The following is a 15,826-nucleotide window of genomic DNA, read 5'->3' as shown; positions in this document are numbered from 1 at the left end:
AACGTGAATAAGGCGCTTTAAAGGTATTGCTTTCACAACGGTTATTAGCTGATTAACTTATAGATTCATACTTATTGTTCGGTTCACTGTCTATCTCTCAACATATGGAGATGCATCGATTGTACAACTAAATGAAAGGAAAAATAGTTATGATAATGTTAATAATTTCCCCAAAAATCACATTACTAGACTAATACATATTAGGTTGGGGAAAAACTCTTTTCGCATTATAGTATGTATGAGCTTGTAATAAGTTAGTGATTTAGAACTAGCAGATTTCAGAAATTATCTACGAATGTATTCGAGATCGTTTGACCTAATATTAAACCTTGTGACACCGTTTATTCAAACGCAGGACTATCCTACTAAGTTCAAAAGAAAGATTGGTTGTAACATTAAGATTTCATGTAACAGGAAATTCGTATCAAAATTTAAAATTTAGTTCTTTAATACCCCAACCCCTGCTGACAAAAATTATCCCTGAAACATGTCGGGCTATTTGTAAATGTCTGGCATATTAAATCAAGGTGACAGAAATAAGTACTTTTTATTCGGAAGTAAAAAACAAACTAAAACGTCCTTACACACGGAGAGCTATGGGACGACTGAAATCATTAAGTAACTAAATGCGATTACAACTTCCTAAATGCGTTTCTAATTAGGCTTAAATGATTTAGTCAGCCAGAAACCATCCTTGCTACTGAATTTAGTAGGCTAGCTTACTGAATGCTATTACACTTCACTGAATTTAGTAGCGACTGAATTCAGTCGACTAAATTTAGCCAAGTGTAATAAGCCTTTTAGTTTGTTGACTTTGATAACAGTAGCAATAAACATCTAACAAAAACGGGATTAAAGACATCTACAAGTGAAACTGCTGACTTTATTATTATTTGAATTTATTAAGGAATACTTAAGTTTCACATTACATAGCATAGTATAATGTATTACTTCTACAAGGCTATAAGTAAGTACTTTCTTGCTTACTACATTTCCCTCGTGTTATTATTTTTAACTATCATGATAGTTTCGAGAACCACGTTTTTTTTAAATATCCATTTGATTCTTTTTGTTACTTACTTAATATAAAGTATGACAAATATAAAAATAGTATTTTACATAATTCTTTTTTTTTTTTTTTTTTTTTATTGCTTAGATGGGTGGACGAGCTCACAGCCCACCTGGTGTTAAGTGGTTACTGGAGCCCATAGACATCCACAACGTAAATGCGCCACCTACCTTGAGATACAAGTTCTAAGGTCTCATGTATAGTTACAACGGCTGCCCCACCCTTCAAACCGAAACGCATTACTGCTTCACGGCAGAAATAGGCAGGGTGGTGGTACCCACCCGCGCGGACTCACAAGAGGTCCTACCACCAGTAATTACGCAAATTATAATTTTGCGGGTTTCATTTTTATTACACGATGTTATTCCTTCACCGTGGAAGTCAATCGTGAACATTTGTTGAGTACGTATTTCATTGGAAAAATTGGTACCCGCCTGCGGGATTCGAACACCGGTGCATCGCTTCAACACGAATGCACCGGACGTCCTATCCGTTAGGCCACGACAACTTAACAACAACAAATTCATTTTACACATTTTGTAAAATATTATATTTTGAGTTTTCCTATACTAGAATCACAGGATGACAATATTATAAAAATGAAATTTAAATAGAAACAGAAAAAATATAGGTTTTACTATATATAAGTAAATTTTGTGAAAAAGTTCACTTTTTTATTGCATAGATGGGTGGAAGAGCTCACATCTGGTGTTAAGTGGTTACTGGAGCCCATAGACATCTACAACGTAAATGCTGCCACCCACCCTGAGATACGAGTTCTAAGGTCTCCTCAGTACAGTAACAACGGCTGCCCCACCCTTCAAGCCGATATGCATTACTGCTTCACGGCAGAAATAGGCAGAGTGGTGGCACATACCCATGCGGACTCACAAGAGGTCCTACCACCTATAATTACGCAAATTATAATTTTGCGGGTTTGATTTTTATTACACGATGTTATTCCTTCACCGTGGAAGTCAATCCTGAACAGTTGATAATTACGTATTCCATCAGAGAAATTGGTACCCGCCTGCGGGATTCAAACACAGTTGCATCGTTCGAAACGAATGCACCGTACGTACGTCTTATCTTTTAGGCGATGTCGACTTCTACCTTGGTACCTTTTTTCTTTTTTATTGTGTGTTTTTGTGAACAACATGACGGCCCACTTAAGAGTAAAGTGGTTACTGTGTCCAATAAACATTATCACAATGTGAATGCTTGAGAGACCCATTTGAAATATCTTATCCTACAAATTAGAACGTAAGATTGCTTCACGGTAAAAATAGATCGGATGGTGTGGTAGTTACTTAGGGGAGCGCATAATACGTCCTGGCATCAGTAAAAATATATCTATAAATTTGGTGAAAAAATTCACAAAACCTAAGTTTGTAATTTCACTACATTTTTTCTAATTTATAAAAGTTAATTCTTACCCGGCGTCCATCTTTTTTATTATTTGTGTTACGCAACTTCTTTTTTACTTTTTGCGTAACAGCTCTAATTACATAAAAAAAACGCCATTATCTAATTATATAAGATTGATTACAAAATATAACTAAAATTAAGAATAAACAGGATAATAGCTAGCAGTCTCCTAAATATAGTAAATATTAATAAAAACTAAATCCTTTTGAATGTTTTGCTTTGAGATCAATCAACATGTTATTTCCGTAATTTAGATTTATTAGGAAACTCTTACGTCTCTAACATCTGCATTATTGTGTATTTTATAAGCTGTAGTTTATAAAACGCTGTAGCGTTCTACGTTTTCAACATTATTATTTGGAATGGAAATATTAATTGCTATTGTGATAGAAGATACGCTATTTAAATGTATCCGCACGAAGTTCACAACACTTTAAGGTTGATAAATATTATTAAATCTCAAACTTTACTGGGCAGATATTTAGAGAGGCAAAACGCCATCTTTAGGTAAACAGTTAGGTGACGAAGGACGTTCGCGCGAAGACGCAAGTACGTAAGTTAATAATTGGTTTTCGTTGTATCAGAACAGATTCCTCGGCGGCGGTACTGCAACGACGGCGGCCCCAGCTCGGCCTGAGCTCAGAGGAGCGAGCTTGCGCCAACAGTTAGATTCAGAGTCGTATACTTCGACGACGCACAGGTACTGAACACCGTCGTACCCACCTGGATAACCGGAATAGCCATAATAATTCCATTAAGAAATTCAAAAAAGTTCAGTTGTTTATACGTTAAAACAAAACGAATTTAAATGTACCAGTGGTCACCCAGTTGTCGAAATTCGACTATATAATTAATCGAAATTATAAGTTTGTACACTATTATGATTCTATGGTTAAAGACTATTTATTATACTTCTTTAAGCTCAGATTTCGCCAAGACTACACTTTAGACAAATAATAATATAGACAAACAATATTAAGCTAGGTATTCTCAATTTGACCACAGACTATAAGTAATAAGAAAAGTTTGACATAAACAAATAGTATGTGTGTGTGTTAAATAAATGGTGTTTAATTTATTGATTTAATGTATTTTTTATGCATAAAAAAATTATTAGCATTCTGCACTCCTCTATATGTGTGGAAAATTTCATACTCCTCTGTCGGCGCAATTTTCGTAAAAAGGCGTACAAAGTTTTTGCTTCACTTATTAATTATTAATATATAGATAATACACTCACCCACAGCAACGATACGATCTCCAAGCAGACAGGATCCAATGGCGTCTCTCCCGTAAGACAGCCTCGCGAGCAGTACCCATGTATCGGCGACAGGGTCGTAACGTTCCACGCAGGCGAGTCTACCGCCGACGGTATTGGCTGGGGCTTCGTGACCTCCCAATGCATACAGATAGCCCCCGGCGGCACACACCTGGTTAAATTGTTTTTATTTTACTAATTCAGAAGGTGAAGGTTCTGTTTTTAAATACAAGGTCAAACAATTCTATCTCTCATCAACCGAATGATCATTGTTCTATACTCTTCGTATATACTGTGTTACTTATAATATTTTGTATTCAAGTTTAACAATATTTGCTATGTGTATGTGCATTACTATAATTCTCATGTTGTATTTGTTATTTTAGCTGTTCTACACACACTCATCACTTTTACTCATTATTCTCATAATCCTCTCGCAGGTCTGCTGGAAGAGATTGTTTAAAGAAATAAGCAGTGCCTTTATACATAATTTTCCTATTACTGTGTACTATGTCTTCTTTTTTGTGTGTACATAAATAAATATATAAGGTGCATTATTTGGCGTTCGATTTCCGCATCCGCGATTGCTTCTGCTGATTGGCGATTATTTCTGCTATGCATTAATAATCACAATAATGACTTAACCGAACCGGAGAATATATCTTACTCAAACATACACATGTGACATAACGATTTTTTGGATCAATCGCGAGCTACGAGCTCCTTGTGTTACTATAATTTTTATTATTACTTATGTTTATACAAAAAAAAAATTCCGATTGGTAATATTACAAAAGTAAATATGAGACACTGTTCATTTCCTCAAGAATTTTCTTTCAGTAAAACTGCGAGAAGAGTATCAGATCAGTTAATAGTGATGAGCGGGTACAAGTTATAAATAATGAAAATATGTATACTTATTATGATGTTATTCAAAATATACTTATTAGCATGTTATTCAAATTACAGTCACAAAAATATTAACATTTCGATGTACTGAACGATGTATTGACGTGAACGGACATAAAGTAGTAAATGCAGCGCATGTGGAACTAATATAGGTTCAATAATTTCGATTTAGTCAATATGATAGGCTATATACTGGGTGTTAGGAGACCGCTTCCAAAAACGAAGACAGACGATTAATGAAACTATCGTTTCATTTAGTTGTACTAACATGATGGAGCGTAAATAATGCTAATAAAACGTTTTAAAAATATGATTTTTTTAAGCTATTGCATAGCTTTTATCGCGGGCCTTGAGCGCGGCTTACTGTAATCATGAAATTCCGTAACGAAAAAAACCTTACACCCCTCACTCCGCCTACCATGTAGCTCGCGTTCAACACATTCACACGTTGCGCTTGTGTAGTGTTTGTGAATAAGCGCGTGGCGTGACGTCACACTGCATGCGCATCATGAAAAGTCTGCCCATCTCTCTCTCGCGCGGTCTAGCTTATGAGTGTGAAGGGGACAGTTAAGGTTTTGCTTTTATTAATGTTTAATATAGCGTGGTCTTGTTTTATTATTGTTTTAATATTAACTTATCATTGTCTAATTATAATTGCATAAGTTGATAAAAAATACTATGCAATAGCTTTACCGCGGCAGTTCCCGAGAGCCACACGTGTTTTTTTTAAATCATGATCGATTTTTCCGTCCCTTCATCAAAGGTGTCATTAGTACTATCATCTGTTTTAATTTCCTTTTTTTTTTTCCTACCTGCGCTGGTAGTCTGGAGCGGCTATTCCAGCGGAACCGTAACAAGTAGATGAGCTCACGGGGCTCAAACCTGACGTCGATGCTAACTCGAACCCTGGCAAGAGTCGTGAGACTGAGAAGATCCGGCGAGAAACTCAGTGGGCTGTGTCTGAGAGTTATTTACTCGTCGAGCCCTTCGTCGCAAGCGACGGGTTCGACGAGGACGGTGACCGGTGCTTGAAGTACCTAGAAGCACCGTTAGTGGATCGGGAGGATCCGAGATGACGTGGCGTCTCCTAACACCCAGTATGCGTTTCGGTTTGAAGGGTGGGGCAGCCGTTGTAACTATACTTCAGACTTTAGAACTTATATCTCAAGGTGGGTGGCGCATTTACGTTCTGGATGTCTATGGGCTCCAGTAAACATTTAACACCAGGTGGGCTGTGAGCTCGTCCTCCCACATAAGTAACAAAAAAAAAAGACTTCTGTCAGTTTTATATTTTAAATAGGTTGGAATTTCATAAATAAAACGGATGGAGTATGCGTACGCTGAGCCCGCCGCGGCGTTTGGTCATGGGGGCGCAATTGGTCCAGTGGTTGGTGGCGGGGTCGTAGCACTCGACGGAGCGCAGACAGGCGCAGCCGTCCCGGCCGCCCGCCGCGTACAGCCGCCCGCGCAGCGCCGCCACGCCGCACGTGCTGCGCGCGCCGCTCATCGGCGCCACCAGCGTCCACGTGCGCGAGCACGCGTCCCATCTGCACCAACACGCAATGTAGTACAATGTAGAACTCATGTCCATCGGGGCCAGAGGCGACGCGCGGGGGACAGCTCGCCCCACCTTCATCCGCCTCCCCGCATTTGTCTGACATCGAGTGTTGCCTTGACGGTTGTGACGCGCGCTTATCGATATCGAAAATTTACGCTAACGCTATTGTTTTAACCATGACCACTCCGCTATCAACAAGTTCAGGTAGAAAAAAACCTACTGAAAAAAGATACATACTGATTCCGAGTCTGATCTGTTGGTTGTCTTTTAATTTGATAGTGATTGAATTGGAATTTAAAAAAAAAATTGTTACATTAAACCAAATTGACAGCTATTGACTAAATCGGTTGTTATTGTCGACATTACCATAATTAACTAGGCCACAGCACTACCGCATTCCTCAGGATGGACATGAACTCGCGCGCCTGTACTCTGAGTGTGAGTCGTGCATCCCGGTTTGGAAGGTACGACTATACAATTGAGACTTCATATCGACGGGTGAAAGGCTATTTGGTTTAAGCGTCATTTTCGTAACTTTACAGCGAAGCCATTTAAAGTTTAAAATTTGAAGAAAATGTCACGACAAAAAAATCTTCAGCTATTTGAATGTTGTAAAACATCGAACTGTTGTTGCTAATCTATACTAATATTATACAGAGGAAAGATTTGTTTGTTTGTTTGTATTGAATAGGCTCCGAAACTACTGAACCGATTTGAAAAATTCTTTCACTGTTTGGAAGCTGCACTATTCCCGAGTGACATAGGCAATAATCTTTTTTGAAAAAAAAAAAGGGATCCTTACTAAAACTCTAATAATGTAACCCAAGGTGTAAAAAAGTTACCTAAAATATTATTTACATTGCGTGTCCTGCGAAAACTATTGATGATAGAATAAAATAATGTACTACGACTTTGTAGAACACATTATTATTTACAAAAAATGTCGCGACAGCATATGTTTAACTATTATAGTTATGCCGCAATAAGTGTTCTTTTATTTAAAAAAATAAAACACGTCAAATATCGCTGACATTTTTGTTAAAGTCCCGAGCGGAGCCGGAGCCGGCCGCTAGTATAAAATAAAACGGATCTGTAATTACAAAGATAAATGTCGCATATTAACCGAAACGCCGATTAAACCTAATAGCCTTTTACCCCTCGATATGTTTGTTCTGACTAAGGTCAGCAGGCGCGATGTAACGATCGTGTTGATGCACAAGCGAACCATTCGGCTAACTACGATATAGAGCTGCTGTGATTTTACATCAAAACTGCTTGAAATATTTTTTTTAAATTACAGGTACACTGTTCAGAATTAATATATGTATTTCAAGTTTTAATATTCACAGTGTATCGTCATAGGGTTCTAATAAAAGTACTAAAAAAAATAAGTTTACCTTTCTACAGAATTCAAATAGATCCATCCATCGTGACCTCCTACGGCGTACACTGGAGCATGGGGCCCTTCTCCTAATACTGTCACACCTAACCCATGTCTGTGAGTGTTCATGGGAGCTAAAGTACTCCAACTCAGAGATGTTAGATCAAAACATTCAACCTAAAAACGACAAAGCAATTTAGTAGAATTACTGCTTCACAACCGAATCTGTTAAAAAAGTTATACAGTTCTGTTGTTCACTTAACTTACAGTATTCAAGGTTTTAAGCCCATCTCTGCCGCCTACGACAATTAGTTTATTCTGCATTACTGCAACACCAAACTGGAGTCTCCTGGCTCCAATTTTCATGAAAGGAGTCCAAGTATTAGTTCGTGGGTCATACATTTCCATGTTATTAGCACCCTGATAACAAAAAATAACAAAACGCTATATTAAGAGACAGCGTAGATTGGACACTAGACAAACATAAACAGTGAAAGTGATTGTATGTAATTAATTTGAAATATGTTACAGAAACTTCACACTGTACTACATATTTTTAATGGGTTAAAAATCTCAAACAAATAGTTTGACGCAACGAATGAAAAAAGGGTCACGATAATTTTACGTGGATACTATAATAGTCGCGGGCTTAATGCTTTGCTCACTTTATCTATAGGATGGCCAAATTGTAAGAACTGAGACTTAGAACTCGTATCTCAAGGTGAGTGGCATTATTTACATTGTTGCATGTTTATGGACCCCGGTAACTGCTAACTGCTACTGGGTAAACCGTGAAACCGCGGACCGTGAACTGCCCATCAAAGCAATAAAAAAAAATTATATGCCATTCACAGAAGCTTAGTTTACAGAACAGGACAGCTGTTACACAACTGGGATTATTAAGCCTAAAGGTAGAAGTTCTGATATCCGTGACGTCAGTGATCACACAAAACAACATTCAACTGTTTCCTTAGCGCCAGTACCTAAAAAAAATTTTTTTTTCCTTTCAATTGCTTTGTTAATAACACATTTGACTATTATTCCGTGAATTAAATATCTTAAAAAATAATCAATGTAATATAAAACTGGTCTACTTTCAGTGGCTAGGTGCGTGATATTGTCGCGAGATATTCATGACATGATTCATTTGTACATTATTGCAAATGCAATTGGCGGGCAACCTCAAACTGTTACATATTCAGAGTAAGACTAATTTATTGTTTGCGATAATTAACTGTGTTATCGTCAATCACTAATATTAATAATGCAACGCCGGTAAGAGTAACGCCATCTATCGCCGAATAGCCGAAATGAATACCGAAGGAACTAGTAACGCCGAAAACGCTCGAGAAGTACAAAGCCATCTATTGTCCTCTAGCGGAAACACACATCAATGCTACTAGATTTGCCCACAATGTTCTCGATAAATCTAAGGGTGTCGTATCGACTATAAAAGCTTTGCAGAGATGACTAGAAGTCAGTCAGTAAAGGGATATCCTCGAAGCAAAACAGCGAACGGATCACCTGAAGCGAATTGGAAGAAGTGAAGTGTGAATTTTAAAGTGTTCGTTTGTTTTAAGTGTTAATACAGTTTTAATTTGCACTTTGGTAGAATTTTTATTTATCCCAAGCCACAACGCGTAACAATAATGAACATTTTGTTAAGGTAAATATTGTTAAAACAACAGCATCAAAATATAAGTAAATACTTAGTGGAGAGTTTAAATGTTTCGTTTTAAGGTTATGTATATTAGCAATTGAATAGTTATAAAAGATAAAAGATATTTTTTGGGTTTGAAACAGAAATGAGACCAATCCAAAAAACTGGTGTTGCGTTGTAGGCAGATGCTTAGTTGTCAACATTACGCATATGTTCTTGATATTCTCTTTGCCTTTTATAATTATTTTGATTTGTATTGTAATTTCTACAGCTATTCAGATAATTCTTTAGCTTACTTTATAGCCATCCATGCCTCCAATAGCCAAGAGACGTCCAATGGTGGAAGTTCTTGGCCTAGTTCTGTGTGAGAAAAGCAGTGAACGTCTTTCTGGGAGTAGATGCCATTTTACTGCTTCCATAATTAAAGGTTGACACTCTGGTACATTGCCACATGCTTGTTCCACTTTATCTATTAAGTACTGAAAATAAATTGCGATTAATACTTTGTTTTCTTTGAAACAAATTGTTTTGTTATAGAACGCTTTGAATAAAAGCACTTTTACCATCTAATAGGTTCATTTTATACAGAATATATTACAATGCGCTGAATGCCTGGCCATTGACGGTCACCAAAGATAAAAAATAATAATTTTAAGGCGTATGCTATCACTTCAAGTCATTCACAGCACCATAGATTACTAGAATACCATACAAAAAGTCTCAGAAAAATCAATGAGATTCGAAAAAGTTATGATCTGAAAATTCTTAATCATAACTCAATAAGCGGAAAGAATAAAGCCTTAAGATTTCCTGACTGAATACACACTATTAATAATGATACAAATATTACTCACTTCGATATTCAGGCAGTTATCTACTATATTATACTATATCTATAGCCTAGTCCTTGTTTTATTATTATTTGCAATGGATCATATTTACTAACGATCGATGATCGATCAAGTTTTAATATATATCTACAAGATCTAATTAAATATAACAACAATCCTACCTCAGACGAAAGTAAGGGTAATTTAATTAGCTTCAGTAATGTTGGCAAATAATTTTCTCTGTTAGCACTGTCATGTTGTACCCATGTCATGAGACTTTCAAATACATTTTCTTCAGTCACCACATTGAGATCATCAGATTTCAGCAGACTTGATAATTGGTCTGATTGTAGACCTAAAAACTCCTGATGTTTTACAACCTAAAATAACGGATTACAACAAGTTATAGTTCATAATACATAGCAGAAAACATAGCAGAATAAAATTTTTTTTTTAGATTTCCTTTTAGCTTTAGATTTCTTCTTTTCATCGTGTAAGAAATCAAACCCGCAAAATTATAATTGGCGTAATTACTGGTGGCAGGACCTCTTGTGAGTCCGCACGGGTAGGTACCACCACCCCGCCTATTTCTGCCGTGAACCAGTAATGCGTTTCGGTTTGAAGGGTGGGGTAGCCGTTGTAACTATACTGAGACCTCAGAACTTATATCTCAGGTTGGCTAAGCAATAAATAGAAAATAAAAATGCCAGTGTGTGAGTTGTTTGTGAATTGTTTTATAGTTCAGTGTTTTTTTTTCAGTTTGTGGTTAATTTATAACTGTTTCATTATGGAGGGCATCGATCGTAGATCTACGTTATTTGGTTGCTTCCCAAACTGTTGGACATTGGTATAGATATTACTTTTTGATGATTATTTTAAAAATGTTTTGTCTCTTATGATTGTTTTTAAGCTTAGTTTATTCAAACTCGTTTTTTCCTCAATAGTATAAAATGAAGCTGAGAATCTGAGACTCTTCTTCTTTGTTTATTTCTTTTAAGCCACATAATTGATTAAGATATAACTTTCTTTATTTAAAAGAGTGATAAACAAGGAATGTTTGAGTACATAGTTTGTTATTTTGTACAAAATGGCTTGACTATGACAGTGTTATGTTAAAAAAATACTTAAGTTTACAGGGTTAATGCTAACCAAATTACATGAGCAAGTGTAGTCTACATGGGACAGAAGGCTAGTATAAAAATATTTCGAGAAAACTGTTTCAACAGCTAAAAATCTATACCTGCATAAAATTTTGGTATGTGTATTTCAAAGCTGCTTTGTTTAAATCAATGCAGGACTGTTGTTCCGCAAATAGAGCTATTCCCAAACAATTACAAGGATCCAATTGCTTTTTAAGATAAGCACAGCATGCATTTGTTACTGAATGTAGCTGTAGTAAACTTGCTGTTGACAGGAGAACTTCCACAGTTTCTTCTCTTAGTTCTGTGAAAAATAAAATAGATTCATTATATTTAATACAACCAGTAATTATAAGTGATTGATATATTCCAAAGAAGAGTCAAAGGATTAGGCCAACACAAAAAAATAAAAACAAAAGTTGCTATGTATATATCAGAATGACTATTATTGTTCAATACAAAAATGTTGTATTTGAGACAAAATATTTCTTGAGAGTGGTTGTCTTCTTAACCTAAAGGATTAACATCATAATAAGAATTCAGATTTTTCTTCCAGCTCCAAAAGCCATTTTGTACCTTGTGGTAGCCTAGAATAGCTCTATTCTATCTCTTCCTGTGGGTGTTTTAACTGAGATATTAACCTGACAATGGATAGCAACATCTTAAGAGTATTATAACAGTATATTGAGATTGCTAATCAACATTTATTTATAGGTGGGGTGTATTGTGGCTTGTAGAGGTAGTAGTAATAGTTAATAGTATCACGATCCTGCCTTTTTCTACTGTATAGTAATCTGGTGTTTCAGTTTGAAGGACAACATAGGCATTATGATCTATATTGAGACTTTTCTATTCTGTCTCAAGGTAGGTGGTGGCATTTAAATTGTTTTGTCTTTGGCCCTCAATAATCACTTAACTAGGTAGACCATAAACTAAACAGACCATCTACAGAAATATAATAAGATATGTTGTGGGTATTTATCTGCATCACTAAGAAAGGAAAAATTTGATCTTTTATTTGTATCTAGTATATTAATGGCTAATAAATTAACCTATTGTGCCTGTGTAGCAATAGTGAACAAGAGCCTGTAGTGCCTGTGAGTCAATGCGCTCAAGTGTTATTTCCGTTAGCTGAGCCTCACGCAGTGAACCCGTAAACATGGCTGCAAAGTACTCACTGCATGATGCCAATAATACTTTGTGTGCTGGTATCCTAAAATAAAACAAAAATATTGAAAATTTTATTCTCTCATCTTTGATTAACTTGGCAGTAAGTTATTCAAAATTGTGACTTTCAAGTTATGACTAAGTTATTCAAACAAATCATATTTTTATATGGATAGTATGATTTGTTTCATATTTATTCTTTGTTAATTTCTATGCAAGGATAAATATACTGTAATAAATACTGTCTTATGATTTTTGTAATTTCAAGAGCTCTTTTAAAATAAAGTTTAATATAGTTTCAATAATTTCAATTTACAAGCCAATTTTTTTTTTTCTGGAAGCTCAGTATCTTTACCCTATGTAGTCAAAAGCGAATGAAATGTATTTAAAACTATATGTTTTAAACCTTGTTTTTTAAAGCATAATTGCATTATTTAAAATAGCTTCGAATCAAAGCCAAAATAACCGAATTTATAACTAATATATAAGCTTACCTGCATCCATCTGCGATTAAAAATACGTCGCACAATTTCTGTGATTGATAGTATCCGTAAATATTTTTTAAGGCTACTTCAGCGTGTCCCTTATCACAAAAGAACTCATCTTGACTAGATGAACTGGAAAGACTTAGTTGACTAAGTTCTCGAGGTAGTCCTTCATCAATGGAATTTGTGGATATATTGTCTTTCGTAGTTTCTGACTTATGAGAATCGGATCCAGACATCATTAGACAATAGAATTTTAATTTTATTTTAGAACGCTAGTCGGAATAAGAGCAATTTATAACAGAACAAAGCACAACAAAAGCACAAGATAATACAAAATAATGAATATTTTTCAATCAATGCGCATTAGAAAATGAACAATGCAGTGAATATTACTCGAAATTTAAAAACAAAGCGCTATTCCCTGACAGAACAGTCACTGACCTTTCTTTCTGTTTATTTCATTATGGCAATGCTGTTATTGCCAGTGTTGAATTTACAGTCAGTTTGTAAGTACCGGTAAAACGGGGGGACAAATCCCAACTTGGACAATTTTAAGGTATGTAGTTGTTGATGTATAAAATGCTATATCAGGATCAAAATTATTGAATCTTGGGGGTATCTTTGTTACTCAATTTAAAACTATGCAATTAGCATTCCAGTTTAAGCAAAAAGTTGTGATATCCCTATTTACCCGGAAATTGGGGTTAATGGGGTTGAAATTAGTGTCAATTAATAATTTTGCTAGGACTGCCACCACTTGGTTTTTATTAATTAATTTATTTATTTATTTAGTTGCACCAACAAAGTGATCATTTATATATAATATTATTATCTGGTTTAAGAGGTTAGGTGTGTCGGTTATTCCATGGATTAATTTGTATAGAAATATACCACCCATTAGTTTCCTCCGGTTAAAAATAGAGTCAAGATTAAAGTGACGAAGTATGTCTCCATAGCTGGGTAACTTCCTACCCAGACTGTAGCTGTAAGACAAGTTCCATAGAAACCGTTTCTGGACACTTTCCAATCGTTTCTTGTATATCTCATAATAAGGTTTCCAAACAATGCAGCAATATTCTAATGTACTGCGTACGAGAGCATTATATATATTTTATATATAATTCGATCTAAATATCCCTTTATTATGAAGCGTAAGTCATTTATTATATATTCATGCATGGGTTTATTCATTTATTATGTATTTTTCTGCTTCTTCATTTAAACATTTTTGTCCACCTTGAGATTTCATTGTTGTTGTTACATGTCTGTGCAAAACCAACTTACTTATATTAAATTGCTTAGCTATTTCAACTATAGACTTATTCTTAATTTCATAGGCATTGATGTTTTTAATATTAAGGGATCATATCTCTTATAAGGCTCTTTCAAACCAACACGTAACTGATAATATAAATATTTTCCAAACAATAAAATAACACATTAGTAATTAAAAAAAGTTCTAGATAAAAATATCATAAATAAACTAGATTCTTACCAACACATTTAAAAAAGATTGTTATAACTACATAGGCAACCCTACAAACCTGTATTTATTTATACTTAAGTCGTTCCCATTGAACTCATTCTCATCCCAATTGACCCCCTTTTCGTTGTTATTTGTACCTGAGACGTCCCATTATTTCCAAAACAACAGATTTTTACATGTATTTCTATGTTATCAAAAAAAAACATTAAAACCAATAACAACTGAGACTTAGCTTTAATATATATATGATGGCCCAAGCACTAAATATCGTTTATAAATCACAGTCGTCTTCTATTATTGTCAAATAAATAAAAGAGAACAAAGTTTCTAGCACTAAGATAATTATCACCACAAGAAGTTAATTTGAAATGCGATTTTTTAAATGCTAGCAGCTATTGTCATGCATATTCAGAGTTCCTTTGTGAACTTTCAATATTCTACTATTACACTACATAAAAGGGAAGATTTTGCAACGAATTTATAATATAATATTGAGCTCTCAATCCCTAATCACCCCGTTTTACGGTACCTACCTACCTAAGTACTAGAACCTTTAATGTCGTCTAATGTTTGTTGTTTGCCGAGTACGATTTTAGGAATGGAAATGAGGTATGTAAGATTTCACATAATTGTAAGTGTTGGATGGGATAAAATGAAACAATCCTTTAAAAATGACCTAACCATACTTAAAAAAAGACAGAACAAAAGTGACGGTGACACTACGATAGGGTTTTTTCTTTTTCACTCTGTTGCCGGATGGTATTATTTTTTGAGCTTATATAAAAATTATAAATTGTATCCGCGCAAAAGGGAATAATTTATATTTAGCATATTTACATGTTACGAGATTCCTTGTTATGGAACTTACACAATTTAAAATGAATAAAAGGTCAGCGAAACAGACAATAATGATAAATACGATGATGATGGACGATAAAGATAAGAAAGCCGTTGATAACAAAAAAAAATGTTTGTCGTTTTAGTAACTAGGTCACTAGCGCGACATAGGTATTAAGAATTTCAATATTGAAGTATATACTTATTATAGGCTTCCCCAATGGTTTCCCATGAAGTTCTTTTTTGTTTAAAGTTCTATCTATGCGTTTTTCTCATCCAAGTCGTTCCTGCCATTTTTTGTGTCACATCTTTTCATCTACAATACATTGTTGTCGACCTACCTCTATTTCGGTTTTTGTATCTTGGACACCATTCTGTCACTCTGGCCCATTTTTCCATTTACCTCGAATTAGATCTCCAGTCTATTTCCACTTTAGTTGTTCTATACGGTATTTTACATCTATGATTTTTGTTTGTGTTCTTATTTTTGTTAACCGTATTTTACCTTTCAATTTCAGTTTCTTCTTTCCATTCGGTGTTGACAAATTTAGATTTTATGTTCTTATTTTATATATTTAAGATTTTCTTTGACTTAATCGGTATTTCTGACTTCTTC

The 15,826-nt window shown here is 35.0% G+C and overlaps 1 protein-coding gene and 2 long non-coding RNA genes across 4 annotated transcripts in view; 2 read left to right on the top strand and 1 right to left on the bottom strand.

Annotated features, from left to right (window-relative positions):
* Window positions 1-882: 882 nt before the first annotated feature.
* Window positions 883-13,343, bottom strand: LOC101742855 (kelch-like protein 5). Of its 2 annotated transcripts, none has more exons than XM_038019222.2 (10): window positions 12,894-13,343; window positions 12,411-12,445; window positions 11,334-11,536; window positions 10,276-10,473; window positions 9,560-9,742; window positions 7,871-8,023; window positions 7,620-7,780; window positions 6,004-6,211; window positions 3,738-3,927; window positions 883-3,220 (listed from the first exon to the last, which is right to left on the bottom strand). In XM_038019222.2, the coding sequence occupies exons 1-10, from the start codon at window positions 13,124-13,126 to the stop codon at window positions 3,078-3,080; spliced, it is 1,707 nt and encodes a 568-aa protein (XP_037875150.1). In that variant the 5' UTR covers window positions 13,127-13,343; the 3' UTR covers window positions 883-3,077. The 2 variants fall into 2 exon arrangements, with proteins under 2 accessions (XP_037875150.1, XP_037875149.1); XM_038019221.2 differs by having other exon boundaries at window positions 12,285-12,445; window positions 12,894-13,342.
* On the top strand, window positions 8,053-9,210 carry LOC134201081 (uncharacterized). The gene is made up of 2 exons (XR_009976254.1): window positions 8,053-8,324; window positions 8,704-9,210. It is a non-coding gene; the product is annotated as an uncharacterized LOC134201081 (long non-coding RNA).
* Window positions 13,344-14,887: 1,544 nt separating the features above from the next.
* LOC119630321 (uncharacterized) overlaps window positions 14,888-15,826 on the top strand; it is a 51,559-nt gene continuing 50,620 nt past the window's right edge. The window contains exon 1 of the long non-coding RNA XR_009976249.1: window positions 14,888-14,982. This is a non-coding gene — a long non-coding RNA (uncharacterized LOC119630321). The remainder of the gene's footprint in view (window positions 14,983-15,826) is intronic.

This window comes from Bombyx mori, chromosome 23 (genome assembly GCF_030269925.1).
Source record: "Bombyx mori chromosome 23, ASM3026992v2".
Lineage (NCBI taxonomy): Eukaryota > Metazoa > Arthropoda > Insecta > Lepidoptera > Bombycidae > Bombyx > Bombyx mori.
Note: the sequence above shows the minus strand (reverse complement) of the source record. Positions and strands in the feature narration are given on the sequence as shown.

Bases quoted from the DNA above. Each gene is read 5' to 3' on its own strand.
- LOC101742855 (XM_038019221.2), bottom strand. From the start codon at position 13,126: ATGATGTCTGGATCCGATTCTCATAAGTCAGAAACTACGAAAGACAAT. The intron at 7,781-7,870 runs GTAAGTTAAGTG...TGTCGTTTTTAG, and splicing joins GGCTTAAAACCTTGAATACT to GTTGAATGTTTTGATCTAAC. The intron at 6,212-7,619 runs GTAAACTTATTT...GTGTTGGTGCAG, and splicing joins TATTTGAATTCTGTAGAAAG to ATGGGACGCGTGCTCGCGCA.